General features: G+C 29.6%; 3 protein-coding genes across 5 annotated transcripts; 2 read left to right on the plus strand and 1 right to left on the minus strand.

Annotated features, from left to right (window-relative positions):
- The first annotated feature begins 79 nt into the window (after positions 1-79).
- BZIP53 (basic region/leucine zipper motif 53) lies at positions 80-1329 on the plus strand. Its single transcript, XM_028085113.2, has one exon. It carries the CDS (start codon positions 592-594, stop codon positions 1024-1026), a length of 435 nt encoding a protein of 144 aa, XP_027940914.1. The 5' UTR covers positions 80-591; the 3' UTR covers positions 1027-1329.
- Positions 1330-11100: 9771 nt separating this feature from the next.
- On the minus strand, positions 11101-11834 carry LOC114167576 (calvin cycle protein CP12-2, chloroplastic-like). Its single transcript, XM_028052711.2, has one exon. It carries the CDS (start codon positions 11817-11819, stop codon positions 11295-11297), a length of 525 nt encoding a protein of 174 aa, XP_027908512.2. The 5' UTR covers positions 11820-11834; the 3' UTR covers positions 11101-11294.
- Positions 11835-16884: 5050 nt separating this feature from the next.
- On the plus strand, positions 16885-23650 carry LOC114182129 (Prolyl oligopeptidase family protein). 3 transcript variants are annotated; one of them, XM_028068914.2, is made up of 11 exons: positions 16885-17197; positions 17825-18812; positions 19580-19708; positions 20249-20548; positions 20622-21080; positions 21223-21288; positions 21530-21590; positions 21688-21837; positions 22017-22154; positions 22297-22604; positions 23171-23650. In XM_028068914.2, exons 1-11 carry the CDS (start codon positions 16942-16944, stop codon positions 23181-23183), a joined length of 2868 nt encoding a protein of 955 aa, XP_027924715.1. In that variant the 5' UTR covers positions 16885-16941; the 3' UTR covers positions 23184-23650. The 3 variants fall into 3 exon arrangements, with proteins under 3 accessions (XP_027924715.1, XP_085530482.1, XP_027924709.1); XM_028068908.2 differs by having other exon boundaries at positions 16888-17197; positions 22297-22616; XM_085674356.1 differs by lacking the exon at positions 23171-23650 and having other exon boundaries at positions 22297-22620.
- The last annotated feature ends 756 nt before the right edge of the window (positions 23651-24406 follow it).

Below are 24406 nucleotides of genomic sequence, written 5' to 3' on the forward strand. Positions count from 1 at the left end.
TTCATTGAAATTTTCCTTTTCTAATAATTAAACACTGCCGACCCTTCGCTCTTTTTTCTATAAAAACTAACCTCACCTTCAATTATCACCTTCTTTATCATAACCCTTTTCACACATTTTTCTTCTGTCCCCCATTTCTCTTTCGCCAACAACCTCTCATTCGCCGGTTTCCCCCATTTGTTTCATTTTGTCTTATCTCGTTTCAGAAATTCAATTAGTCCCTCCGGAGCAGATCTGTCTCAGATCTAGGGTTTTCTTGCCCCAAATCAGGACTCGCTTGAGTTTCAATTGTGTTATGAGAGTATAGGCCTTCTGCAAAACACACCAATGTTTTCCGAATTTTTATGACACACGCTATGCGTCGAATTCGTCTGCTGCACTCGTTCTCCGTTGTGTTTCTGTACTGGTTCTATGTTTTCTCATGAACTCTCTCTCAAATCCGTGATTAATTAGATCCGTCTCCGTTGTTAATTACTGTTCTATTATTCCAACAATTAATTAGATCTGTAATTCCTATTTCCGTCAGCTTTCATTTTTATTTTTTTTTAATTTTGTTCTGTCATCAAATCAAATCCCATCTCCTTGTCGGAAATGGCATCGATTCAACGTTCGGCGACGAGCTCTGGATCTGAAGCAGGAGATCCGCAAATCGACGAGAGAAAGCGGAAGAGGATGCTGTCGAACCGCGAATCCGCGCGGCGATCGCGGATGAGGAAGCAGAAACAGCTGGAGGATTTGACCGATGAGGTTAGCAAATTGCAAGGCGCGAACAAGAAGCTTGTCGAGAACATAAAGACCAAGGAAGAAGCGTGCGCTGAGACCGAAGCCGCAAACAGCATTCTGAGGGCTCAGACCCTGGAACTGACCGAACGATTGCGCTTCTTGAACTCTATCCTTGAAATCGCTGAAGAGGTCGGAGGTCTATCCGTTGAGATTCCCGATATTCCAGATCCTCTCCTCAAGCCGTGGCAAATTCCTCATCCGACGCAACCGATTATGGCCACGGCAAATATGTTTCTGCGTTGATCCATTTCATCCCCGTGGATTTTATGTTTATTAGTTTAATTAATTAATTAGGGTTATTAGCGTCGTAATATTTGTCATGTGCATTATTAGTGCCTGTATTAGTGTTATGTGATGTTATGTGTTGTGTCGTTTTGCGTCAAAATCGTGTGGTCCAGTATGCATTGGATTCCTGAGATGAACGTGAGGTACAGGGTGTGTAGATGGTTAGCAGCGGCAGTGTCCCTTGTCCCTTTGCGCGACTTGTAATCATTTTTAATGGTGGCTGTTTTATTTCATGATTAAAATGTTATCGCTTTATCCTCAGCATTAGCGGAAAGTCGCTTGTTATTATCTAATAAAGAATTATAATGCATGATAAGTACGGATTCTTAAAAGAATGTAGAAATTTGTAATAATTATTTTAAAAAAATATTTTTAAGATAGTTTTCAACCAACTGTTATTGAAAAATTTGTGTTCACGATTGTTTAAAATTAAACTCAGGATAGAATTCATTCACACTAGCCTTAAAAGATCTTTGAATAAAATATAATTTCTTTTATCTTAATTTAATTTATATCAATTTTTAAAAAAATATGATTTAGATATAAAGTAATTTAATTTTACAAAAATATTTGTAACTGTTTCTGTGTAGAATTTTCTCCTTTAGACGGTCTCCTTGCTTATTTATATGCTTTTATAATGAAGTTAGTGGCGCAAAAATTATTTATTTCTAAATTTGGAACAACTATATCCATGTTACTGAGCAGTCGTTATTAAATTGCTCACTTCAGAACAGGTGTATGCCCTTTTTCAATTTTTGGATAATTTACTTATATTTATATATTTTTCTCCTTTGATTTAACGCTGCCCATTTGGATAAATGTCCGCCACAACAATTTCATGTCATCTCAATGCATTATGTGACAACTTATCCAAAACACGATGGGACAATGAATAAAATGGATGAGATTAGACTTGGGGTTAATCTTGATTGTGGTTAGTACTTTATAAACTTATGGACTTTATACGTACACGTTAAGTAATATGATGAAGTTGAAGGGAAAATAACTTTAAAAACATTTCAAACTTTGAATTTTCCAATACATACAATCGACTTTCTAGTTCTTGTATTGCTACTAAGACATCTCTCAAGTTTCCTTTATCAAGATTTGTTGAATGGTATGTTATCCATCTCTTGAATTTCTATAGCTTTTTATTCTGACAGCTTTTATTGTAGTTTTCATGTTTACTATTTTTGTAATTAGTGCAAATGTTTTAATTCTTTTTCTCTCTGTCATATTTTTAGAAAGAATTTGTGTTAGTAGGAATACAACTCGTAACGGTGCATCATTTTCTAAAATTTTAATATATTATCGTTAAATTAAATAAAATTGAATATTATTCCTTTTTAGAATTTTTTTGTTATATTTTAAAAGGTTAAGTATAATTTTAGTCCATGAATTTTGACAAAACATTAAAATTTGATCATGTTTAAAATTTTGATATATTTTGGTCATAAATTTAAAAAATGAACGAACGTAGTCATCTTAACCCAAAATTATGTTAACTTTTTTTGACGTGTCGAACGTAGTCATTTTAACCCAATTATGTTAACTTTTTTTGACGTGTCGAACGTGTTTCATATTAGTATTGGAGTTATTTACACCATTTGACACATTCATGGTTCCATATATTATCTCTTATATCTTATATTTTATATGTTATATCTATCTTATCTATTATCTTTTATCTTTTATCTATTATATTATTTAGTATCTCTTATCTCATACCTGTCAACACCCAATTTCGTCCGGGTGAATAAAAAAGAAATAAAAAATGATTTTTAGTTAATTGTAAATAAAAAATGGTTAAATAAAATATTCTTCAAAGATTTTCAAATTTTAATTTTAGCAAAAAAAAGACAAAAAAGAGAGAGACAAAACAAAGAAAAAAAAATAAGGAAGAGCCAAATTTGTTTTTAATTATCACACTCTTTCTCATGAGTCCAATAACACAAGATATTTTCACACATATTCTTTTGATTTTTCCACCCTTTGTTCATGAAATAATGATATGACTCTAATAATTAAAAACAATGTCTCTTCTAACGATTACAATCAATATTACTGATTATGATTGATATTGTATCTTTTCGTGAGTCTAATAACCCAAGATATTTTCATCTATATTCTTTGATTTTCTACCCTTTGTTCATGAAATAGTGATATGATTCTAATAATTTGAAGCAACATCTCTTCTAACAATTAGAATCAATATTACTGATGATGATTGATATTGTGCCATGATTTGTTGTGATTTGATTATGGTAATGTATTGTTATACATTGGTATTATAATGCAATGTGTGGATATAAATACACAGTTTGTAATATGAAAAGGAATAAAAAATAATAATCTCAACGCTTCTGCAATTTTTTCACATTCCCACTCACACATACACACGTCCTTTTTATCCCTCTTTTGAAATAATAAAAAAAAACATATTAAAGGAGGTAGTAAAAAAGAAAAAAAAAAGAGAGAGAGGAGAAGAGGTAATTGTAATGTAAATTAAAAGAAAGTGAGATTGATACAAAAGAAGAAGAATTCAAGAGTTTGCAAGGTACTCGCTTTTATTTATTTATTTATTTATTTATTAAATTCACAAATTTTATTATATTTTGTTTTAATATTATACATGCGTTTTTTTCCACTTTTTTACGCATAATTTTCGCATTTAATGTTGAGGACATTATTTTCTATTATTCACAAATATTTTACTCTAAAAATCATCAAAAAAAATATTATTTCTTTTAGAGTTGGTCTGAGCATCGCATGACACTCATTTTTAATATATATATATATATATATATATATATATATATATATATATATATATATATATATATAACAAAAAAAAATTGTTTATTTTTTATGTCTTTCCGGTCGTTCGCGTCGCATGACACTTATTTTTAAATAATTAAAAATATTAAAAATGTATAAAAAAGTTTTCAAAATTAAAAAAAAAATGAAAAACCAAATATTTATTCAAATAGTTTTTTCATAATGAACTATGTAACATTGATTCTCCATTATAAATGGATATACTACGTAGGAGTGAGGATTAATAAAAAATATTTTTGTTTCTTTTCTACATTCTTTTATTGTTGTTTTTTTTAATAAACATTTCGAAAAAACCCACATCCTTGTGGATTGTTAATACCTTCCCCAAGGGTAACCAACTCTCAGACCCAAAATCTAGGTTTTTGCAAACTCTATCTTATCTTTTTGATTTTTTCATACTTTATCAGAATAAACTATGATGATGACTCCAAATTCAGTTTTTAAAAATTTTATTTTTAATTGGTCATCCCGTCGTGATTTCGATTGCAACAATATCTTTTATTTCTTATCTCTTCTTATCTCTTGTGTCTTAACTCTTCTCTCTTATTAGTTACCAATTATCACTTATCACATATCACTTATCATTTATCACTTATCACTTATCATTTATCACTTATCACATATTACCTATAACTTATCACTTATCACTTATCCCTTATCCCTTGTCCCTTATCCCTTATCATTTATCCATTACCTCTTATCACTTATCCTTTATCGCTTATCGTTTATCCTTTATCGCTTATCGTTTATCCCTTATCGCTTATCGCTTATCACTTATCCTTTATCACTTATCAGTTAGCAGTAATCACTTATCATTTATCACTTATTACTTATCACTTGTCATTTATCATTATCACTTACCTCTTATCGCTTATCTCTTATCAATTGTCACTTATTTCTTATCGTGTATCGCTTATCACTTATCCTTTGTCATTTATTTCTTATCTCTTATCTCTTATCTATTTTCTCATATCACTTAACCTTGTCGGGTGCCTTGAAACCAAAATAATATTTATGATCTTTCTTATCTCCTATCTTTTATCTTGTATCTATTATCTCATATCTCGTATATCTTATATCTCATGTCTTATCTCTTATGTTTTATGTTTTATCTGTTATTTGTTATTTATGGTCTCTTATGTCTTATCTCTCATCTCTCATCTCTTATATATTATATCTTATCTCTTGTATTTTATCTCTTGTCTCATATCTCTTATCTCATATATCATATCTCTTATCTTTCAACATACTCAATTTTATTCAGGTGAATAAAAAAGGTTAAAATACCTTTTTGGTTCCAATTTTCGTCAAGTTTTTTCAAATAAGTCCTAATTTTGGTTTTGTGTTCAAATAGGTCATAATTTTCGTCAATTTTGTTCAATTAGGTCCTTTTTTGCTAACACCGTTTAAATCATTAATGACCATGAACAGTGACTGCCACATGTCACTTTGTGTTTTTTTTTAAAGTTTTTTTAATTTTTTTTAAATGTACATGTGTCAACCCAGAAGCGTGCCACGTGTCATTTTGTGGTTTTTTTGAATTTTTTTGATTTGATTTTGATTTTTTTTGATTTTTTTTTTAAATGTCCACGTGTCAACCCAGTAGTGTGCCACATGTGAATTTTAATATAAAAATTAAATTTGGTTTTAATTTGGAGAGGGACCAAATTGGTTAATGTTAACAAAAATTGGGACCTAATTGAACAAAAATAACAAATATAGGAACCAAATTGAATTTAGAACATTGACTTTGACACGTGACACGCTACTTGGTTGACACGTGGACATTTAAAAAAATTTTAAAAAAAAATTTAAAAATTCAAAAAAAATTCAAAAAAAAAATAAAAAAAACACGAAGTGACATGTGACACACTCCTGGGTTGACACGTGTACATTTTAAAAAAAATAAAAAATTTAAAAAAATTCAAAAAAAAAAAACCACGGAGTGACACGTGGCAATCACTGTTCATGGTCATTAATGATTTAAACGGTGTTAGCAAAAAAGGACCCAATTGAACAAAATTGACGAAAATTGTGACCTATTTGAACACAAAACTAAAATTAGAACTTATTTAAAAAAATTTGGACGAAAATTGAGACAAAAAAGTATTTTAACCAATAAAAAAAATGTTTTTTAATCGTAAAGAAATTATAGAATATTTTTTTCTTCGTAAATCTTCTTACAGTCGTGAAGAAAGTTTTAAAAAGAAATTATATCGTTTTTTATGCTTAATACCATTGATATTTCTCCGCACTCATTGTAAATCCGTTGTTGGATTCAAACATTAGTGATTTTATAATTTTGCAAGGAATTGAAATAAGTTTGTCAACTATATACTGACTCGAATTAACTGGAAAATTAAAAATCAACAATTGAAATTGAAAACAAATATTCAGATTAAGAATGTCAAAAGAAGACAAATTGTGTGCAAAAGATACTTTATCATTTACATAATTTATATTCTTCATCCCTTTATTCCTTTCTAGTTTCTTCTTTCCTTTTTATCATATAGTAGACACTACCCAGCATGAAGAAAAAGGCAATAGAAACATAACATTTGTTCTAATTTTTTGTCCATTTTGAATATGTTTCTGTTATTGTTCATATAGTTATATTGTTTTTCATTTCAACATGTTTTATTATTTTAATCTATTCTTTTATTTTTATTATGGTTTGAATTGGTTCTTGTGTTAATTAGCTTGTTTCCTTTCGTGATTAGTTTGAAAATAAAGTTTAGAGAGTTATTTTCTAAAATCACGTATAGATCTTAAGAGTTCTTCTACTATAACATATTCTCTATTTTTCAGATTCTATTATGACTTTAGTGCAATATCTAACAAAAAGAACAATGATAATAAAATCCAATAAAAATACATTTAAATAAAAAGGTGTCATTACAAGAAAATGCTTCATTAGTAATCAATTTTAGTGACCAAAAGTTGTTAGTTACTATAATTATTAATTTAGATACAAGTTTACAAAGTAAAAAAATCATTGGTTACTAAAATAGTTACTATGAATAAAAAATTATAATTGGTCACTAAATTGATTTTTAAAATTAGCTACCATAGTTTTGGCTACAAAAGAAAACTAGTCACTAAAAATTAACTATTTAAGTTTTGGCTACCAGAATAACTTAGTTACTAAATTGCTCTCTAATTAATTAATGACAAATTTAGTGACTATTTTAGTAACCAATAAATTTTAATTTTGTAAATTAATATCTAAATTGGTCACTATAATGACTAACAATTTTTAATCACTGAAATTGATTACTAATAAGACATTTTTTTTTCAACCAATCCATAAATATTTGTTTATGAGAACTGAACTTGTATTTTAACAATTTTATATTCCAAGATTCCACTTGCAGCAGCATAATTATTAAGGAACTAATTCGGAGATTGTGTAAAGGGAAGGTGTTGGTTATTGATTGTAAGACTAAGACTATGGTGTCATCAATGCTAATAATAATTTCCAAAGGTTGATTTAGATAAGCATCAGCGACAATGCATCACAAATCAATCATTAATTTCTCTTTTCTTTTAATCAAAATCTAACAAGCCAATTACATATTTAATATGTCTGTCTCATAATTAGAATAAGATGAGGATAGATACAAATGTTATAATAACGAATACAAAGGTTATAAAGGGTAAGAAAATAGTTATAGTGGTGTTGATTGACTTGTTCTGTGAAAATGGTGGTGTGGTGACGTGAAAGTAAGGGTGATAGTGAAGATATAAATAATAACAAAATAATTATCTTATAATTATAATGTACAAGTAATAAACGGAATCTTCTCTTTTCCTATTCTCTGAATTAAACATTTAAAATATTATTTTCTTCTCTATTTTAAATGTATATTTTAACACATTATTCCTACAACTAATTACAATTGCCTTCTATTTCTCTATTCAATTTAGTAGAACCACATGTTTGATTAAAAACCATGTAAGGATTGTTTAAAAGAAATGCAAGGATAATTTTAAAGTGGCCTTGCACTTACAAACAATTATGTTATACTTTTTTCTCTCTCCTATTTAGTTCAGAGTAACTAAGTGTCACCTCCCAAATTACATCGGATGTATCCTATTATTTGTTTAAAATTTTTTTGTTATATATATTTTTTATTTTTAAGTTTCAGTAAATTTTGTAATTTTTTTGTAATTTTATATTAATTTAGTTACTCACTTTTATAAATAAGTAAATTTAGTTATTTTTATTAAATTTTATTAATTTTATTTAATATTTTAAACGTATTTTCTGAAAATTTTGAATTAACATTGAAATGAAAATGTGTCAAAAAGTGTAAACAATTCAAATATTATTATGAAATGCACTTGAAATGTTAGATAAACTTAACAAAATTTGGTTAAAAAGACTAAATTCACGCATTTTTAAAAATTAAAAATTAAAAAAAAAACTAATTCTAAATTTCACTAAAATTAAAAAAAAAATCATATTTAACCTTTTGGCTTAAATACCTTTTTGATCCTCATTTTCGTAGTGTTTGTTGTAGATGATCCTCATTTTGACAGAATGTCTAAAATGATCATCATTTTTACAAAATGTTTAAAATGTTTCTCATTTTCGCAATTCGTGTTTTATTTGGTCCTTTTTTGTAACGCCGTTTAAATCATTAACGAAGGATTGTACAAGTGACACGGTTTGTATTAGGGTGTGTTACGTGTATTATACATATGGTTGGAGATAAGTACACACTGAATGTGGATGCTCAACATTGCAGGGGTAGGAAATGGCTTCTAACTGCTATCCCTTACTGTCATGTTATTGCAGCAATGAATTTCATCTATGTCAATGTTGAGGACTTCATACCAATCTCCTTCAGGAGATCCATCTACGAACACGTAACACACCTTAATATCTAATTAGTCATATGTACCGTACACGTAACACCCCTAATACAAACCGTATCACGTGTACGAACGACGTTACATAAAATGACCAAATAAAATACGAATGGCGAAAATGAGGACCATTTTAAACATTCGTTAAAAATAAGGACTATTTTAAACATTCTGTCAAAATGAGGATCATCCACAACAAACACTACGAAAATGAGGACAAAAAGGGTCTGACCTTTTTTTTCTTTTTCCTTTTAACCTAAAATGTCGACGTCCGATATTTACTCATTTATCTTTTCTCACCTCATCGGATTTGGACATCCGATTGTCAGTTTGTTTTCTTTTCTCTTACAGATATCGACGTTCGGAGTGGATAAGTCTACCGGAGGAAGCAGCTTCTAGAGCGAGAGATTTAATAGGATTTTAAATTATTTTGTTGGGACTCACAATTTCCATAACTTGAAAAAGCTTGTCGTTACTTTATTTCATTCAATGCTAACACTACTGTTGTAGTAGATGGCATTGAGTTTATAAAGTGTGAGGTTGTGAGGTTGTGGGACAGAGCTTCATGCTATGGAAAATGATGGGGCTGGCAGCGGCAATAATGATAAAAAAATATATATTTTGATTAATAAATTTTGAGAATTTTTTTTTATAATCTTAAGTAATATTTTTTAAGTTTTTTTTATTTTTTTATTCTTAAAAAATAGTTAAAACTTAGTAATAAAAAATCATTTTCCAAAATGATAAATGGTGCACCAGAATCACTTATCAATAAAGCTTTGCAGCAGTGAGTACAATTTCTATCGTTTGTGTTATATCTATAAGTTTCCATGCGAGTAAACAAACTCAGGAGCTAGAGTAATTGCCAGGCCCGGCCCAACTAGTAAGGCTGAAGAGTTTAAAAGTTGGAGACAGTTTCCATTTGTTATTTTTTCTTTCACCTCTATAAAAAGTTTTATTTTTTATTTTTTATTTTGTCCTTTTTAAATTGTGTAATGTAAAAATAAAACATAACTTTTGAATTATTCAATTTAGAAGTTAAAAATAATTAAAAAAATATTTTTTAATGGTATAATTTTTAAAACCATATAACTATGACAATTTAAAAATTATTTTTAACTTCTAAATTATACAATTCAATTTTTTTCGAAAAAAAAAAGATTTTAAATTATACAATTTGAAAATTATTATTTATTTTCGTACTCTATAATCCGATAAGAGTAAAATGGAAATTTTATTTACATGAGATGAAAACAAATGTATAGAAACCGTAGGAAGGATTGCAATTTTTGAAGCCTAATTTAATTTTCCGTAACCAGTTTTATTTAAAAAAAAAACTGTAATTCTTAGAATACTTTAAAATTAGATTATGTATTTTAAAATTTGAATCAAATGAATTACATGAATTTATTTTTTTACATAAAAAAATTGATAATATATATATATATATATATATATATATATATATATATATATATTCTCCTTAAATATTATTAGTCTAATTTTCTTTTTACGAATTATAGTTATTATTTAGCATGTGAATTAAACAAGTTGGATTAAAATTATCTAGTATAATTTAGATTAAAAAAAATTGTAATATATAAATGAATGTAAAATTTATGTTATAAATAATCAATTTTATAGAATTAACTTAAATTTAAAATTCACTTATTCATCTATAACAATAATAAGGAGGATTCAATCTTTTGTGTCCACATTTCATAATACCAATTCTACTCTTTATAATATAATTATTTATTATTTTTTAAAATTAATAGTTATTTTTACCTATTTTTTATAAAATTGTTTATCTTATTTTTTTTATTCATCAACAATTAACTTTTTTATTCATTTCATTTTATTTTTAACATTTCACTTCATTTTTAATAAATATAAATTTATTTTATATATTAACTTAATAACATTACATTATTATCATTTACTAAGATACTATTATTCATATTTAAAAAATTAATATGTTATAAAAATTATATTTATTTGTTAGATTTATCGTTTTAACATTATCATACCAAATATCTGTTATCTTTTAAGTTATTCGAATCACTCATTGGACCACATCCATTACATCAATTATAAGAAATAGAAAAATGGGAAGAATTTTACATATCAAAGACCATAATTTCGTTTCGTTATGAAAGAACCGAGTATTAGAACTATGGTAATCAGAATGCAACAGTATAATAGATCTTCAGTCTCACTCACGCAATCGATATCTATTTCGTGAATTCGATGATTTGATCCAACCTCATGTAGCTACTAACTCTAACTAGCAATAACATGTTCTTCAGGCATCACAACACATACAAAAAAAAAAAGAGTGCATAAGGCTTTGATTTAACATAAGTAACCATGAAAGTACGATGAGTGTCGATGATATGCTATGAATTATGGTAAATAAACATTAACACAGCTTTTCAGAATTGATATGTTGTGTAAGGCAATAGTTTTACTTGACACAGGCAATACCATCGTGCACTCCCATTTATGTTGCAGACTCATTCATCGAAGGTTTTGCACTCTCTGGTCTCCGGGTTGTCCTTGCAGTAGGTCTCCAGAGGGTCTGAATCCTTTTCCTTTTGCTTCGCGTGGCTCGCCGCCGCGCTCAGCTCCTCCACCTCGTCCCACGCCGCCACGCACTCGCCGCTCGTCGGATCGTCGGCGCACGTTTCCTGCGCCTGCTTTATGCTCTCCACCACCTTCTCCGATATCTTATCGGGCGCGGCGCGAACGGGTTGGATCCTCAGCACCCGACCCATCTGGACACCACCCGGTCGCATAGGTTGGCGCGGTGGAAGTGCGAATTTTATGGCGTGCGCATTTTTCAGTGAGCCAGATGCGTTGAACAAAACCCTGGGGCTTGAAAGACTCACACCAGTTATGGTTGCCATTCTTTTTGTTTTCTTTCTTCGCTTTCTTCCTTTTGTTTCTGTTTCTGTTTCGTGTTCTTTGGGTTTAAGATGCAGTCTAAGGAATAGAATTGAAAGATTATAGCTATTGCTCGGGAAGATTTGTGTACACATGTTTCTTATCTGGTTCCAACCAATTATATTCTCCCACGTAAAGTCCACAATGTATACGACATTTTTCTCTCAAAATATCTTTTCAATAAAAAAAGTGAGAAATTATCGGTGAAATTGGTCTGAGAAAAGTTAAGGTTTAATGATTTGGATCTAACAGCTATTTTACTTCACTAATAAAGTGGCCATTTTTTGAGAAAAACAAAAATCTAGAACTTGTATAATAATAACTATTATCACAGTAATTACTTTTTCTCTCATATGTTTTGATAATTTTATCGCTTTGTTTGTTACTTCTCAACTTTTACGAACAGGTGGTAATAATGTTATTTTTTTATCGGCAATCTTTCTTTATTTTCTCTTAAGCAGATCACGAATTTACATCATAACATAAAGAAGGTGTTATAGTGTTGACCAGTTAAGCCAATTTTTAAGTTTCAACGTAGGTGTTAAATTTGATAATAGACATATGACTCTTTAGTTGCATAATCTTTTTTATCTTGTTGATGTAAGAACTGACAACTAAATATTACGTTGTTATATATATATATATATATATATATATATATATATATATATATATTTATTTATTCTATAACACTGCTGCTTCTTCACGCATCCTGTACAAAATTTATTCCTGCAAGGTATTTTTAGATATAAAAATGTTAAATATTCAATTTGAAAAATAGTTTTATATTTTAAAGTTAAGATTAAAATTAATTAAACACAAATTAAATTAAAAACAAAGTTGTAGAAGTGAGTGACTAATTATGAGAGTAATCTTTCAAGTATGTATCATTGGTTACTTCAGTCTTAAATATACTTTTAAAACTTATTTAGCATTAACGACTTAAGCATAAAAATCCTAAAAGATCATATCTGCTGAGGTTGTGTCCATGGTTGACGAGATCTTCATAAAATAAACAAAACAGAGATCATGAATTTGGTTGACGACTTTCTTTCTTAAAAAATTTACTGGTTAACACTCATTCCTATTTTTATTATAAAAATTAAAATTATACTATACATGACGTAATTATCGTGAATTGTGTTTTTTCTATATGATTTCTCCTGTACTTCTTAAAATAAAAAATTCCAATTATACTAATCGTTTCTTTTATAATATACATTAGAAATTTTCAAACCAATTCAATAAAGTAACTGAATAATATTAAAAAACAGATTGAAAAGTGATAAAATCAAATAAATTCTGGTTACTGCCCTAAACAGGTTGGAAGTTGTTTGAGGATTTGAATATATTATAGTTATTGTATTTACCATATTTATGAACAGCGGCGGATTATCATGGTATAGGGAGGGGCCTTGGCCCTCCAAAAATATTATTTGAAATTTTTTATACAATAGATATTTTTATTTTCTTTATTATAGATATTAAGTATTTTGATTTTATTTTGTTATAAATATTAAATTAAATATTTTATTTTTTTTATAAATATAATAATTAATACTAATAAATAATAAAATATAAAATCAAATATAATAAAGAATAAAGATTAAAAAGATTTATCAAGATATTTTTTATTATTTGTTTTCATTATAGATTGTGTTTTTCATAAATTGTTCTCATATTTCATTCTCATATGTTTTCTTTTGTTTCTGAACAGAAAAATATCTATTATTTTTTCTCTTACTTCTCCTCTATTCTCTTCCATCCTCCAGGAAAAAAAAGAAGAAGGTCTCACTTGATAGTAAAATATTAATTCAATAATTTATTTAATGAGCCTCTTTTATATGTCTATGTCTTGAATTTCTTATAAATTGTTCTCATCTTCTATTCTTACCTATTTTCTTTCGGAAGAGAAAAAGATAAATTATTTTTGCTTTCATCACCTAATTGTTCTCTTCCATTCGAAAAAATTAAGAAGAAAGTAATTCTCTTTTGTCTTACTTGATAGTGAAATATTAGTTTATTAATTTATTTAATGAATCTCTTTTATATTAATTTTTTTATTTTATCAAATACGCCTAATTCTCTGGCAAATACAACTTTTTTCATCATTTCTTCGCATGTACCCGCAGTTGCATTCAAGTAATGCCCTTTAATTTCACCTGTTTCAGCCTGTGATTTAAAAATTGCTTCAGCACAAAATAAGAAACGGTCTCTCCAACGCATAAATGGTTGGGAATTCACATTTTCATCATCTTTGGTAAAATCAAGTCCCCCACGAAGACATTCATATGATTATACTGTGTGTTTTTTATAATTGAGTTTTAAGTGTGGTTTGATTATCATCGAATTTTTTTTTGGTATTTATGTCTCTCAGATTTTTATTAGATCATGATAAATCATTTTTTAGTATTATTATTTTTTAAATAGGTATATTGATGAAGAATAAAAGAATAGATTATTTAAATAGGTATATTGATAAATCATTTTTGATATTTATGTCTCTCAATTTTCTTCGTATACTTCATTTTTTATTATGTTAGTGACAATAATGAAATGTATAAATTTTGGATGTATTATCTGGACACCCCAACAATGTTGGTCAAGATCCGCCACTGTTTATGAATATATATGGCAATATATATTGTATTTTTCTCAGTAAAGTATGCTATTTATTTATTGATATAAAAGAAATTTAAAATTATAAATATAGTAATAATTATTCAAATTTGTCAAATATTATTTTATTTGAAAAATTTGCTGTTTTTTAAAATACTTACAATTTTATAATACAAAAATAATAAAAATGTATAAATAGTAAAACATTAAAATTTAACTAAAGAAAAATTCCCTTCTTGACTTTTTATGTTTGATTGAATGATATTTTAATAAAAAAAAAACACAAAATGATATCCAACTAAAGAATCAATGTTTTTTTTTTTATAAATATAGAGTGTAAGTGTTATATATATATATATATATATATATATATATATATATATATATATATATATATATAATATATAAAAATTAATTAATTAATTAAAAGACATATGTAATTTTGAAAACCACGGGAAATTCCAGGTTAATTCATTCTATAAAAGAGTTTCATATTATTATAAGTGAAGTTGTCAACCATGGACACGATTTCTTTATTTGGATTTTTACACCAAAATCGTCAATTCTAAACATGATTTCAGACTTCAATGATTTAAGAATTTCACACAAGTCGCCAATGATATATATAACTAGTTTACAAATTATTTTCAAAAGTCACCACTCAATTCCATTACTTTACTTTTACTTTAATACGTGCTTAATTAATCTTAATATTAAATTAAGTTGTACAGGACTTCAACGATATTAACAAAGTTGTCCTACCTCCTGGAATTTTTCTTGAAATGAAATCATGCATTTTATGACTTATTCAAAATAAGTCATGTATACAATACACGACTTAACTTTATCCGTAATTTTTCTAAAAGTTGATTCTTATCAATAATATAAAATAAATTAATCACTCTTATAAAAAACAATTTTTTGAAATATTTAATTTAAAAAATAAAAATATTTTTCAAAATGAATGTTTTGATAACTATTTATGGATATATAGAAATACTTCTTAAAATATTTAATTCATAAGACTTTTGAAAAAAGATATTAATTAAAAATATATAATTTTTTTCTTCGATCCTAAAAAAATTAAATTATAATTTTAATTAAAATATGAATAAATCTAAGACATATTAGGTTAATAATTTATAGAATCTACCTTACCTTCAACAGATACTAAAAGTTAAAAGAAGTGACATTAAGTTAATAAGTATGATTTTTGTGTATTATTTCACTTGTTGAAATTTTATGTTATACGATTTACACAGTTATATTTGTTCTAAATATCTATAAAAAATTTTATCATTCATTTTACACAAAAAAAAATAGATTACTTACACTAATTTATGGAGAGAATTAGAAAAGGAAGAACATTTAGGATTTTAATTTTTTTTTAAATAATTTAATATTTAAATTTGATAGGATGACCTAACTCATCATAGTTTTAATGCAGGTAAACCGAGTTTTAGTGAATCAGGTTTATTTTTAACCCTTTACTAAAATTTACAATTTTTTTAATCCAATTCCATTTAAATTCGTGGTGATTATAACCCAATTTTACAGTTATATAAAAAATAATTTGAAAATTACAGATTTCACAGGAGTGCAATTAAAAAAATAAAGGTGCAGGAAGAAAAAGCCCATGTTATACTAGCAAAATATCGTAAGATGTGCACAATTTTTTATTGAAAAAATAATTATTATATTGTTTTTTCTGAAGACTAGGCATATATCATTTTAAAAGATAATCACAGTCTAACCTTATATCGTTTTGAATTTGACTTGTTTAACTTATTATAATTATTTTTATTAATTTTATCGTTATAGCCTCTAGATGTTTTATACTAATTTACTAATAAAAAATAGTCATAAACGTTTTTAGATAAATGATTCATATATTAAAGAAAAAAAATTAGTATTTTATATAAATGCAACTTAATATTAACTAACAGAACCTAAATCTTGAAGAAAAGGTAACATCTCGGTACAAGTTCTTGATATCAAGTTTTCAAAATTTGAATTCAGATAATTTAACTTATAAATCACTTTCCAATGACTATCTAATCAATTAAATCTAAATAGTTAACGAATTGCTTGAATCATTTTCAACCATGTAGAAGAATGCACGTCAGAAAAAAAGATAAAAGAAATACAAGCTAATATCTTATGTTTTCACTCATAATTGATTATAGGTGATTTTTTTCTTTCAAATTTTACTATTTTTTTTGTCTTATTACAATAGATAATATTCATAAAATAGTATTAATAATAAAATATATATTTTTTCAATACTCATTGCATTTCTACTAAAATACTTCTGTTTAAACTACTTTGTATTTATTTTTCTCCTCTTCTCCTTCTATTTATTTTCCTTCTCTATGAGAAGCAAATGGATAATTTGGATCCTCCCTACGTGCAGCTACAAATCAAAACTATTAAAATCAATAAAAATTTAATTTAAAATATTAATTTGTGATGTAATAAAATCAATAACAGATCGAAATGCATTGAGGCTATTGGTAGTGGAAGACTTACGAACTACGGATATACCGAGACTTTGAGAGAAAAAAATATCAAACAGGAATAGAATTTTTTATTTTATCAATGATGCGACTTCACAAACTGTACCATCGCTTCACTCTTCTCCCTTTTTCGCCATCATCGTTCCCTTCCAATCCCTCTCTTATTCCTCTCGCTCCTCCGTTGCGCCTCACGCTCCGTCTCCGAACCGCTGTGAACTTCGCATCCATGGCTTCTTTGCGGTTGCGCAATCTAGCGCCTCTGGCTGCTGCTCCTACTGAAGATGCCACTGCCGCCTTTTCTTCCTCTGCCAACGCCGTTACTTCTGTTGATTACGAAGGTTAGCTCAGCACTCATTCCTTCGCCACTGTTTTTGCTGTTGTACGGCAAAACTAGATGCTGTTGTTGTTTTTTTTCCTCTTACAGTGTTTCGATTTCGGAAGCGTCGTGCGTTGATGACCTTATACTTATTAATCTATTGACGCATATTCATGCGGTTGATCGTTTAGCTGGAGTAAAATTTCAGCTCCTTGATTTTTGTACTAGTTCACTCAATTATTAAGTTGCTGATGCTGTGAAAATACGAAATTATCATAGCTATCAAAGTAATTGAATAACCCATCGTTAATTCACCATTAGCCGTATTAATGAACTTATTTTGCAATAGTTTAAATATTTTTGCGGCTATTGAACTTTTGTGTGTAGTTCGATGATTTGCCACACTCTTTTTACTGACTGAAGATTGCATAGAGTTTTATATGAACAACGTTTGAGGGTTGAGCTCCTGAATAATTTGGTATATGAAGCAAGATATTCACTTCATTTTCTATCGTATACTCTGTAGTCCTTTTGTATTCGAGCCTCACGTAGACATAGTTGTGAAATTCATATTCAGATCTATAATATTGTTTAGATTGCTTTACTTATTTCTAGATGCTGACCTTTTATTCTGATTCTCCAATACTAGACGAGTCAACTGTAGGAACAAAGTATCGTGTTCCTCCACCTGAGATCAGTAAAATAGTTGATGCTCCACCAGTACCTGCATTGTCATTTTCACCACTCAGGGACAAAATTATCTTTCTCAAGCGAAGAGCTCTACCTCCACTGACAGAAATAGCAAGGCCGGAGGAAAAGTTGGCTGGTATACGTATTGATGGAAAGTGCAATACTAGGAGTCGCATGTCATTCTACACAGGTATAGGGATCCATCAAATTCTTCCTGATGGCACATTAGGGCCAGAGATAGAGGTGCATGGTTTCCCTGATGGTGCTAAAATAAATTTTGTTTCGTGGTCTCCTGACGGTTGCCATTTGTCCTTTAGCATTCGTGTGAATGAGGAGGATAGTGATAGCAGTAAACTCACAGTGTGGATTGCAGATGTGAAAACAGGGAAAGCCAGAGAATTGTTTAAGTCACCAAATGTACACTTGAATGCAGTTTTTGACAATTATGTTTGGGTAAATAACTCTTCTTTGCTTGTTTGTACCATTCCATCATCACGTGGAGCTCCGCCAAAGAAACCTTTGGTTCCCGCTGGCCCCAAAATTCAATCTAATGAGGAGAAAAACATTGTTCAAGTAAGAACATTCCAGGATTTGCTGAAGGATGAATACGACGAAGATTTGTTTGACTACTATGCCACCTCACAACTTGTTTTAGCTTCTTTGGATGGTTCTGCAAAAGAAATTGGCGCACCAGCTGTTTATACCTCAATGGACCCTTCCCCAGATGACAAGTACATTTTGATTAGTTCAATTCACAGGCCATACTCTTTCATTGTACCTTGTGGAAGATTTCCAAAGAAGGTAGAGTTATGGAGTGCTGAGGGAAAATTAATCAGGGTGCTTTGTGATTTGCCCCTTGCTGAGGACATTCCAATTGCATTCAATAGTGTGAGAAAAGGGATGCGCTCCATTAATTGGAGAGCTGATAAGCCGTCAACACTTTACTGGTACTGATCTGAATTTGGATTTACATTTACTGCTGTGGCAGTACATTGTGGACATTAAAATTTATTATACTATTTTTTGTTAGCAATTACTATGCTTGATTAAATTTAAAAGGCATTTGTTTTTTTAAAAAAATATACATTTTAAATATGCGCTTGAATTTTTTTTTTGTTTTTTCACTATTTCCTCTCAAAACTTAGTAGTGGTTAAAAATTAAACTTCCCTACTGTGTCTTTTCAGTGTTAAAGTTCATTGTCATGCAAATAAAGCATTTACTTTACAAGAGCAATCATGCAGGCATGTAGTAAATATACCTTTATGCACATGTATTAAATATCCACTTGAGGGCGTGAACACGAACTTGATGTACAAATCATATAATTATGGAATTGTTTAGGTTATTGATTGAGAGTTCAATGGAATAACCTGGATATTTATACACTCTCGATTGGAGGATAAAGTACATTCACAGCCTCCCCATCCAAAATAACATGTATTTGAGGGTGTGCTCATGGATTATGATGTTCTTGTATTTCAAATATAGTTTATGTTCCTTTCTTTTACTGCAGAACCAGTTGTTTGTCTATGATGGATTATGCATGGTTGTTTTCTTCAACTGACTTATGAATTTCTCTTAAATAGATGTTTCTTTTATTCAATATAAAATTCTGAATTTTTTCTCTTCATTTGCATTGTTGTTTTTGTAGTCCCATATTATATAATTCGTGATTTCTTAATCTGTTTAAATTGCTTCATTTGAGGTTTTTAGGGTAGAAACTCAAGATGGAGGTGATGCAAAGGTTGAAATTTCTCCTCGTGATATAGTTTATACACAGCTTGCTGAACCTATAGAAGGTGAACAGCCAACGATATTCCACAAGCTTGATTTCCGCTATGGGTATGGATTCAATTGATTGATTTACATTGGTTTCTTCCCTCTATAATTTATGTACTTGTCAGTGTATTCACAATGACATATGTGGGCATTATTTGATCCTTTCAAAAATAAGTTGTTGCTTCTTGTATTGTAAATATGCTTCTGATTGCTGAGGTTTATAGTTGACACTAGTATGAATTCCATGCCTTAGCCTCTCAAATATTCTATCCTAATGCTGTAATTGCTATTCATATCTTTTTGCACTCTTGATCATCATGACCAGCCTTTGGGCTGGTTTGCATGTCACTTTCATAGTCTGGACTGATAGTTGTACTTGCAAAGAATAGTCCGAGTTATTATTTATTTTATGTCTAGCTCATGGCTTGAATATCTAAGTAGCAGTTTTTAAGATAATTCCTTACCATGCTTACTGTAAACTTCAGACTTTTTTCATTTTTTATTTTTTGAGGTGAGGGAGCGTTGAGAGATATATGGACACAATTATATTGTGCTTATATTCTAAAATCTTAGACACTGTTTTTGATTTCCCCATATGTACAGAGGGGTTTCATGGTGTGATGATTCTCTGGCTCTGGTGTATGAGTCTTGGTACAAAACTCGGAAAATAAGAACATGGCTAGTTTCTCCTGGATCTGAAGATGTAGCTCCAGACATCCTATTTGATAGATCTTCAGAGGATGTGTACTCTGATCCTGGCTCTCCCATGTTGCGGAGGACTCAAGCTGGGACATACATCATTGCAAGGATAAAAAGGGCCAGTGATGAAGGAAGATATGTTATACTAAATGGAGTTGGTGCTACACCAGAAGGGAACATTCCATTCCTTGATCTGTTTGACATGTAAGTATCTTAAAGTGCTTATTTTGCTTCTGACATGTTCTCATATATGATGGTTTGAACCAAAATGTTGCAGAAATACACGTAAAACAGAACGAATCTGGCAGAGCGATAAAGAAAAGTATTATGAGACTGTTGTTGCTCTAATGTCTGATCAGGAAGAAGGGGATTTGCATTTGGATAAGCTGAAGATACTGACTTCTAAAGAGTCAAAAACTGAAAACACCCAATATTACTTTGTTAGCTGGCCAGATAAAAAAACTGTTCAGGTTACAAATTTCCCTCATCCGTACCCTCAACTTGCATCATTGCAGAAGGAGATGGTCAGGTATCAGAGAAAAGATGGGGTTCAACTTACAGCTACATTATACCTGCCACCAGGTTACAATCCATCAACAGATGGTCCTTTGCCATGCCTGGTTTGGTCTTACCCTGGAGAGTTCAAGAGTAAAGATGCCGCTGGACAAGTTCGTGGTTCTCCAAATGAATTTCCTGGGATAGGTTCTACATCTGCCCTTCTTTGGCTGGCTAGAAGGTATTGGTTGTCTTTACCGACAATGGGTTTCATTTGGTTATTTTTATTTAGCATAATTTTACTTTATTTCTCTGTTCCCAATTCAATATATGTTTTGTGAATAATAAGATGAACCTCTCTTTGAATACTTTAAATACTGCAGGTTTGCAATTCTATCTGGGCCTACCATTCCTATTATTGGTGAGGGTGATGAAGAGGCAAATGATAGGTAACTTGATAAATGATATTGTTACATCTGTGGGATCTTTACCATTTACTTATCACTAATAGTTGTTCAGGCCCATGAATTTCAATCTTATTTTCTCTTCAAATTGGAGTTTCAAATTTTTGGACATATGAGACGGTGGCTTCGTTTGTTCTTTTCTTCAGATTACTGTTATGTAATCATACCTCATAACTAGTAAAGCTTTAGAGTTTATCTGATATAAAACCAAATATCTGCATTTCAGGTATGTAGAACAATTGGTTGCAAGTGCTGAGGCTGCTGTGGAGGAAGTTATCAGGCGTGGGGTAAGCTTTATATTTATTGTATGAAGAATATAAAACTGTTGGTCCATACAAGTAATACGACTGAAGCAATTTTGGGGGGTTCACTTGTCACATCTAGGTAGCCGATCCAAAGAAAATAGCTGTTGGTGGACATTCCTATGGTGCGTTCATGACTGCTAACCTCCTGGCCCATGCACCTCATCTTTTCTGTTGTGGAATTGCCCGTTCTGGTGCTTACAACAGAACACTTACTCCTTTTGGTTTTCAGGTATTTCTTGTAATGGCTTATATTTTTCTTTCTTCTACTACCATAAATTGTTTTTGTTTTGTCCTACAGTTCCCTCTAATCTGCTTTCACACCATCTTCTTTGAACTGCATGTTACCTTGTGACTTTAAGTGTACTTTAGAATGAGGTCTTATTATGTTTCGTGCACATCCTTCTGTAGAATGAAGACAGAACTCTTTGGGAAGCTACTAATACTTATGTTGAGATGAGTCCTTTTATGTCGGCTAATAAAATAAAGAAACCCATCTTGCTTATTCACGGGGAAGAGGACAATAATCCAGGAACATTAACCATGCAGGTAAGAGAGGAATTCCTGCCTTGGCTATTCTCATATGTTGTCATCAATTAATTGGTTGTTGCGTGTTTTTATTTTGGAGGAAGAACCCTGGGATCTATCGTTATCCAATTGCATTCTGCTTACCCTTTGTCCCGCTATGCAGTCAGACAGGTTTTTCAACGCACTGAAGGGTCATGGCGCTCTTTGTCGGCTGGTCATTCTCCCTCATGAGAGTCATGGTTACACTGCCAGAGAAAGCATCATGCATGTACTTTGGGAAACAGATAGATGGTTGCATAAACACTGCGTGTCCAATAGTTCTGATGCAGAAGAAGACCATGAAACTGGCACCGTCAAAGAACATGTTAGCAAAGGAACCACAAATGCTGAAAGCAAAGTGGTTGCAACCAGCGGAGGTGGCAACAGAGAAGCGTCTGAGCTTGAATATGAAGAATTTCATTCTCTGCCAAGGTCTTCCTTGTGGTAACCACATCTTCAGCCTTAAAATTTTAGAGTTAAATAAGTTTTTGGTACCTCCAAAATGAGTTCGTATTGAAATTGGTATTTTCATTTTTTCTTTAGTGTTTCTAGTACTCAATATTTAATGAATACGCTATTTTGGTTGTTACAGTAATTTTAGTATTCATGAGTTCACAGTGTTGATATTTAATTATCTTAGTAAGATATTTACAATGCTGTCAATCCAAAAGTAACAAAATTTAAAATATTTATTAGATGTTGGATATACAAACATTGAAATTTATTTTGGAGGTACTCAAAATTTGTTAAACATAAATTTTAATTCCAAAAGACACCTGAAAGTTAATTATTTCTTCACAATGGTAGATTTACGAGCAGTAAATCCCTGTATGGCTTGGCCATATTCTTGCTACCTTGCGAAGTGTAGACGTGAGCGTGCGTGCACCGTAATTTTGGCATTTCCCATGCAACCAAATAATTTAGACTATATTAAAACACATACTGCTTTTTTTTACCATCTATCTATGCATTAACCTTGAGCTTTTTTATTGTTGTAGAGGAATTATCTGAACTTGGAATAGAATCATCCAAATGATGCATGTGGAAGAAAGAGCTGCAAGACGCCCTTCACTGGTGAGGACATTCAAATTGACAGGGATGAGTTACATTACAAGTTGGGGATATCAAAAGCACTTGACGATTTCATGTAAAGATCCTTTAAAAACTACAGTAGCAATAATAGCATTGCTGGTGCAGTGGTAAGTTGCCAAAATATTTGAATGATTTAGCAGTATGATTCATCATCTGTCGCTCATGTTTTCACAAGGCTCTCCTTTGCGGCTTACCTAAAAACAAAGCAATCTAACATACTTGAGGTAACCAAACTCTACTTATTCTTCCTATGCTGTTTGATATCTTCCTCCGTAATCACGGAGGTGTGATTCTTTTTACTCAATATACAATTGTACTATGATGGCAAATGATGGAACTTGGAATGATGTTTGTTTACCTAAATACCTACATATTTTGCGGGGTCAGTCTGAGGGATGCAACAATTTCCATGATAATTGAGGAGTTAATCTTGACAATTTTATGACGTACATATCTAAAAGGTTGATAATAGATTGCCTTGCGCGTTGAATATTTGGTCTTAAAATGCTCAGTTCCTATAACTAAGGTAATATTTTTTTTATATATATATTTAGAAGATGATTTTTTTTTTCTCATTTATTATTTTCAAATCAAGGGAACAGTTTTTCTCTGAATTATAATGCTGCTTTTGACACGTTTGTAAGCATTATATATATATATATATATATATATATATATATATATATATATATATATATATATATATATATATATATATAATTCTTAAATATTGAAGGTTGAATTGTATCAGAAAATGTTTCCTATTTTTATTTTATGTTTTATTAATTATAACAACTTTTATTAAACAGTGACAAGCAACATCTCAACTCAACTTCAGCATTAGAATTCAGGCAATTTTTGTCTGCACTTCCATAATTTCAACTTGCCTCCTTATAAATTTTTATATTTTATTGTGTAACTAAGAATCAATTTTGTATTTTGAAATATACAATTTAAAATATATAATAAAACATTTTAGATTGAATATTTTGGAATATAATTTTTTATATTCCGTAATGTATAATTAGAAATATGAATATGGAATATAACAATTTAATATATACTTTCTATTTTCATATTTTAAAATGTATAATTTAAAATATAAAACTTGTATTTTAGATTATATTTTAAAATATAAAAAT

This window comes from Vigna unguiculata, chromosome 1 (assembly GCF_037176805.1).
Source record: "Vigna unguiculata cultivar grain cowpea cultivar isolate G323 ecotype 2 chromosome 1, ASM3717680v1, whole genome shotgun sequence".
NCBI lineage: Eukaryota > Viridiplantae > Streptophyta > Magnoliopsida > Fabales > Fabaceae > Vigna > Vigna unguiculata.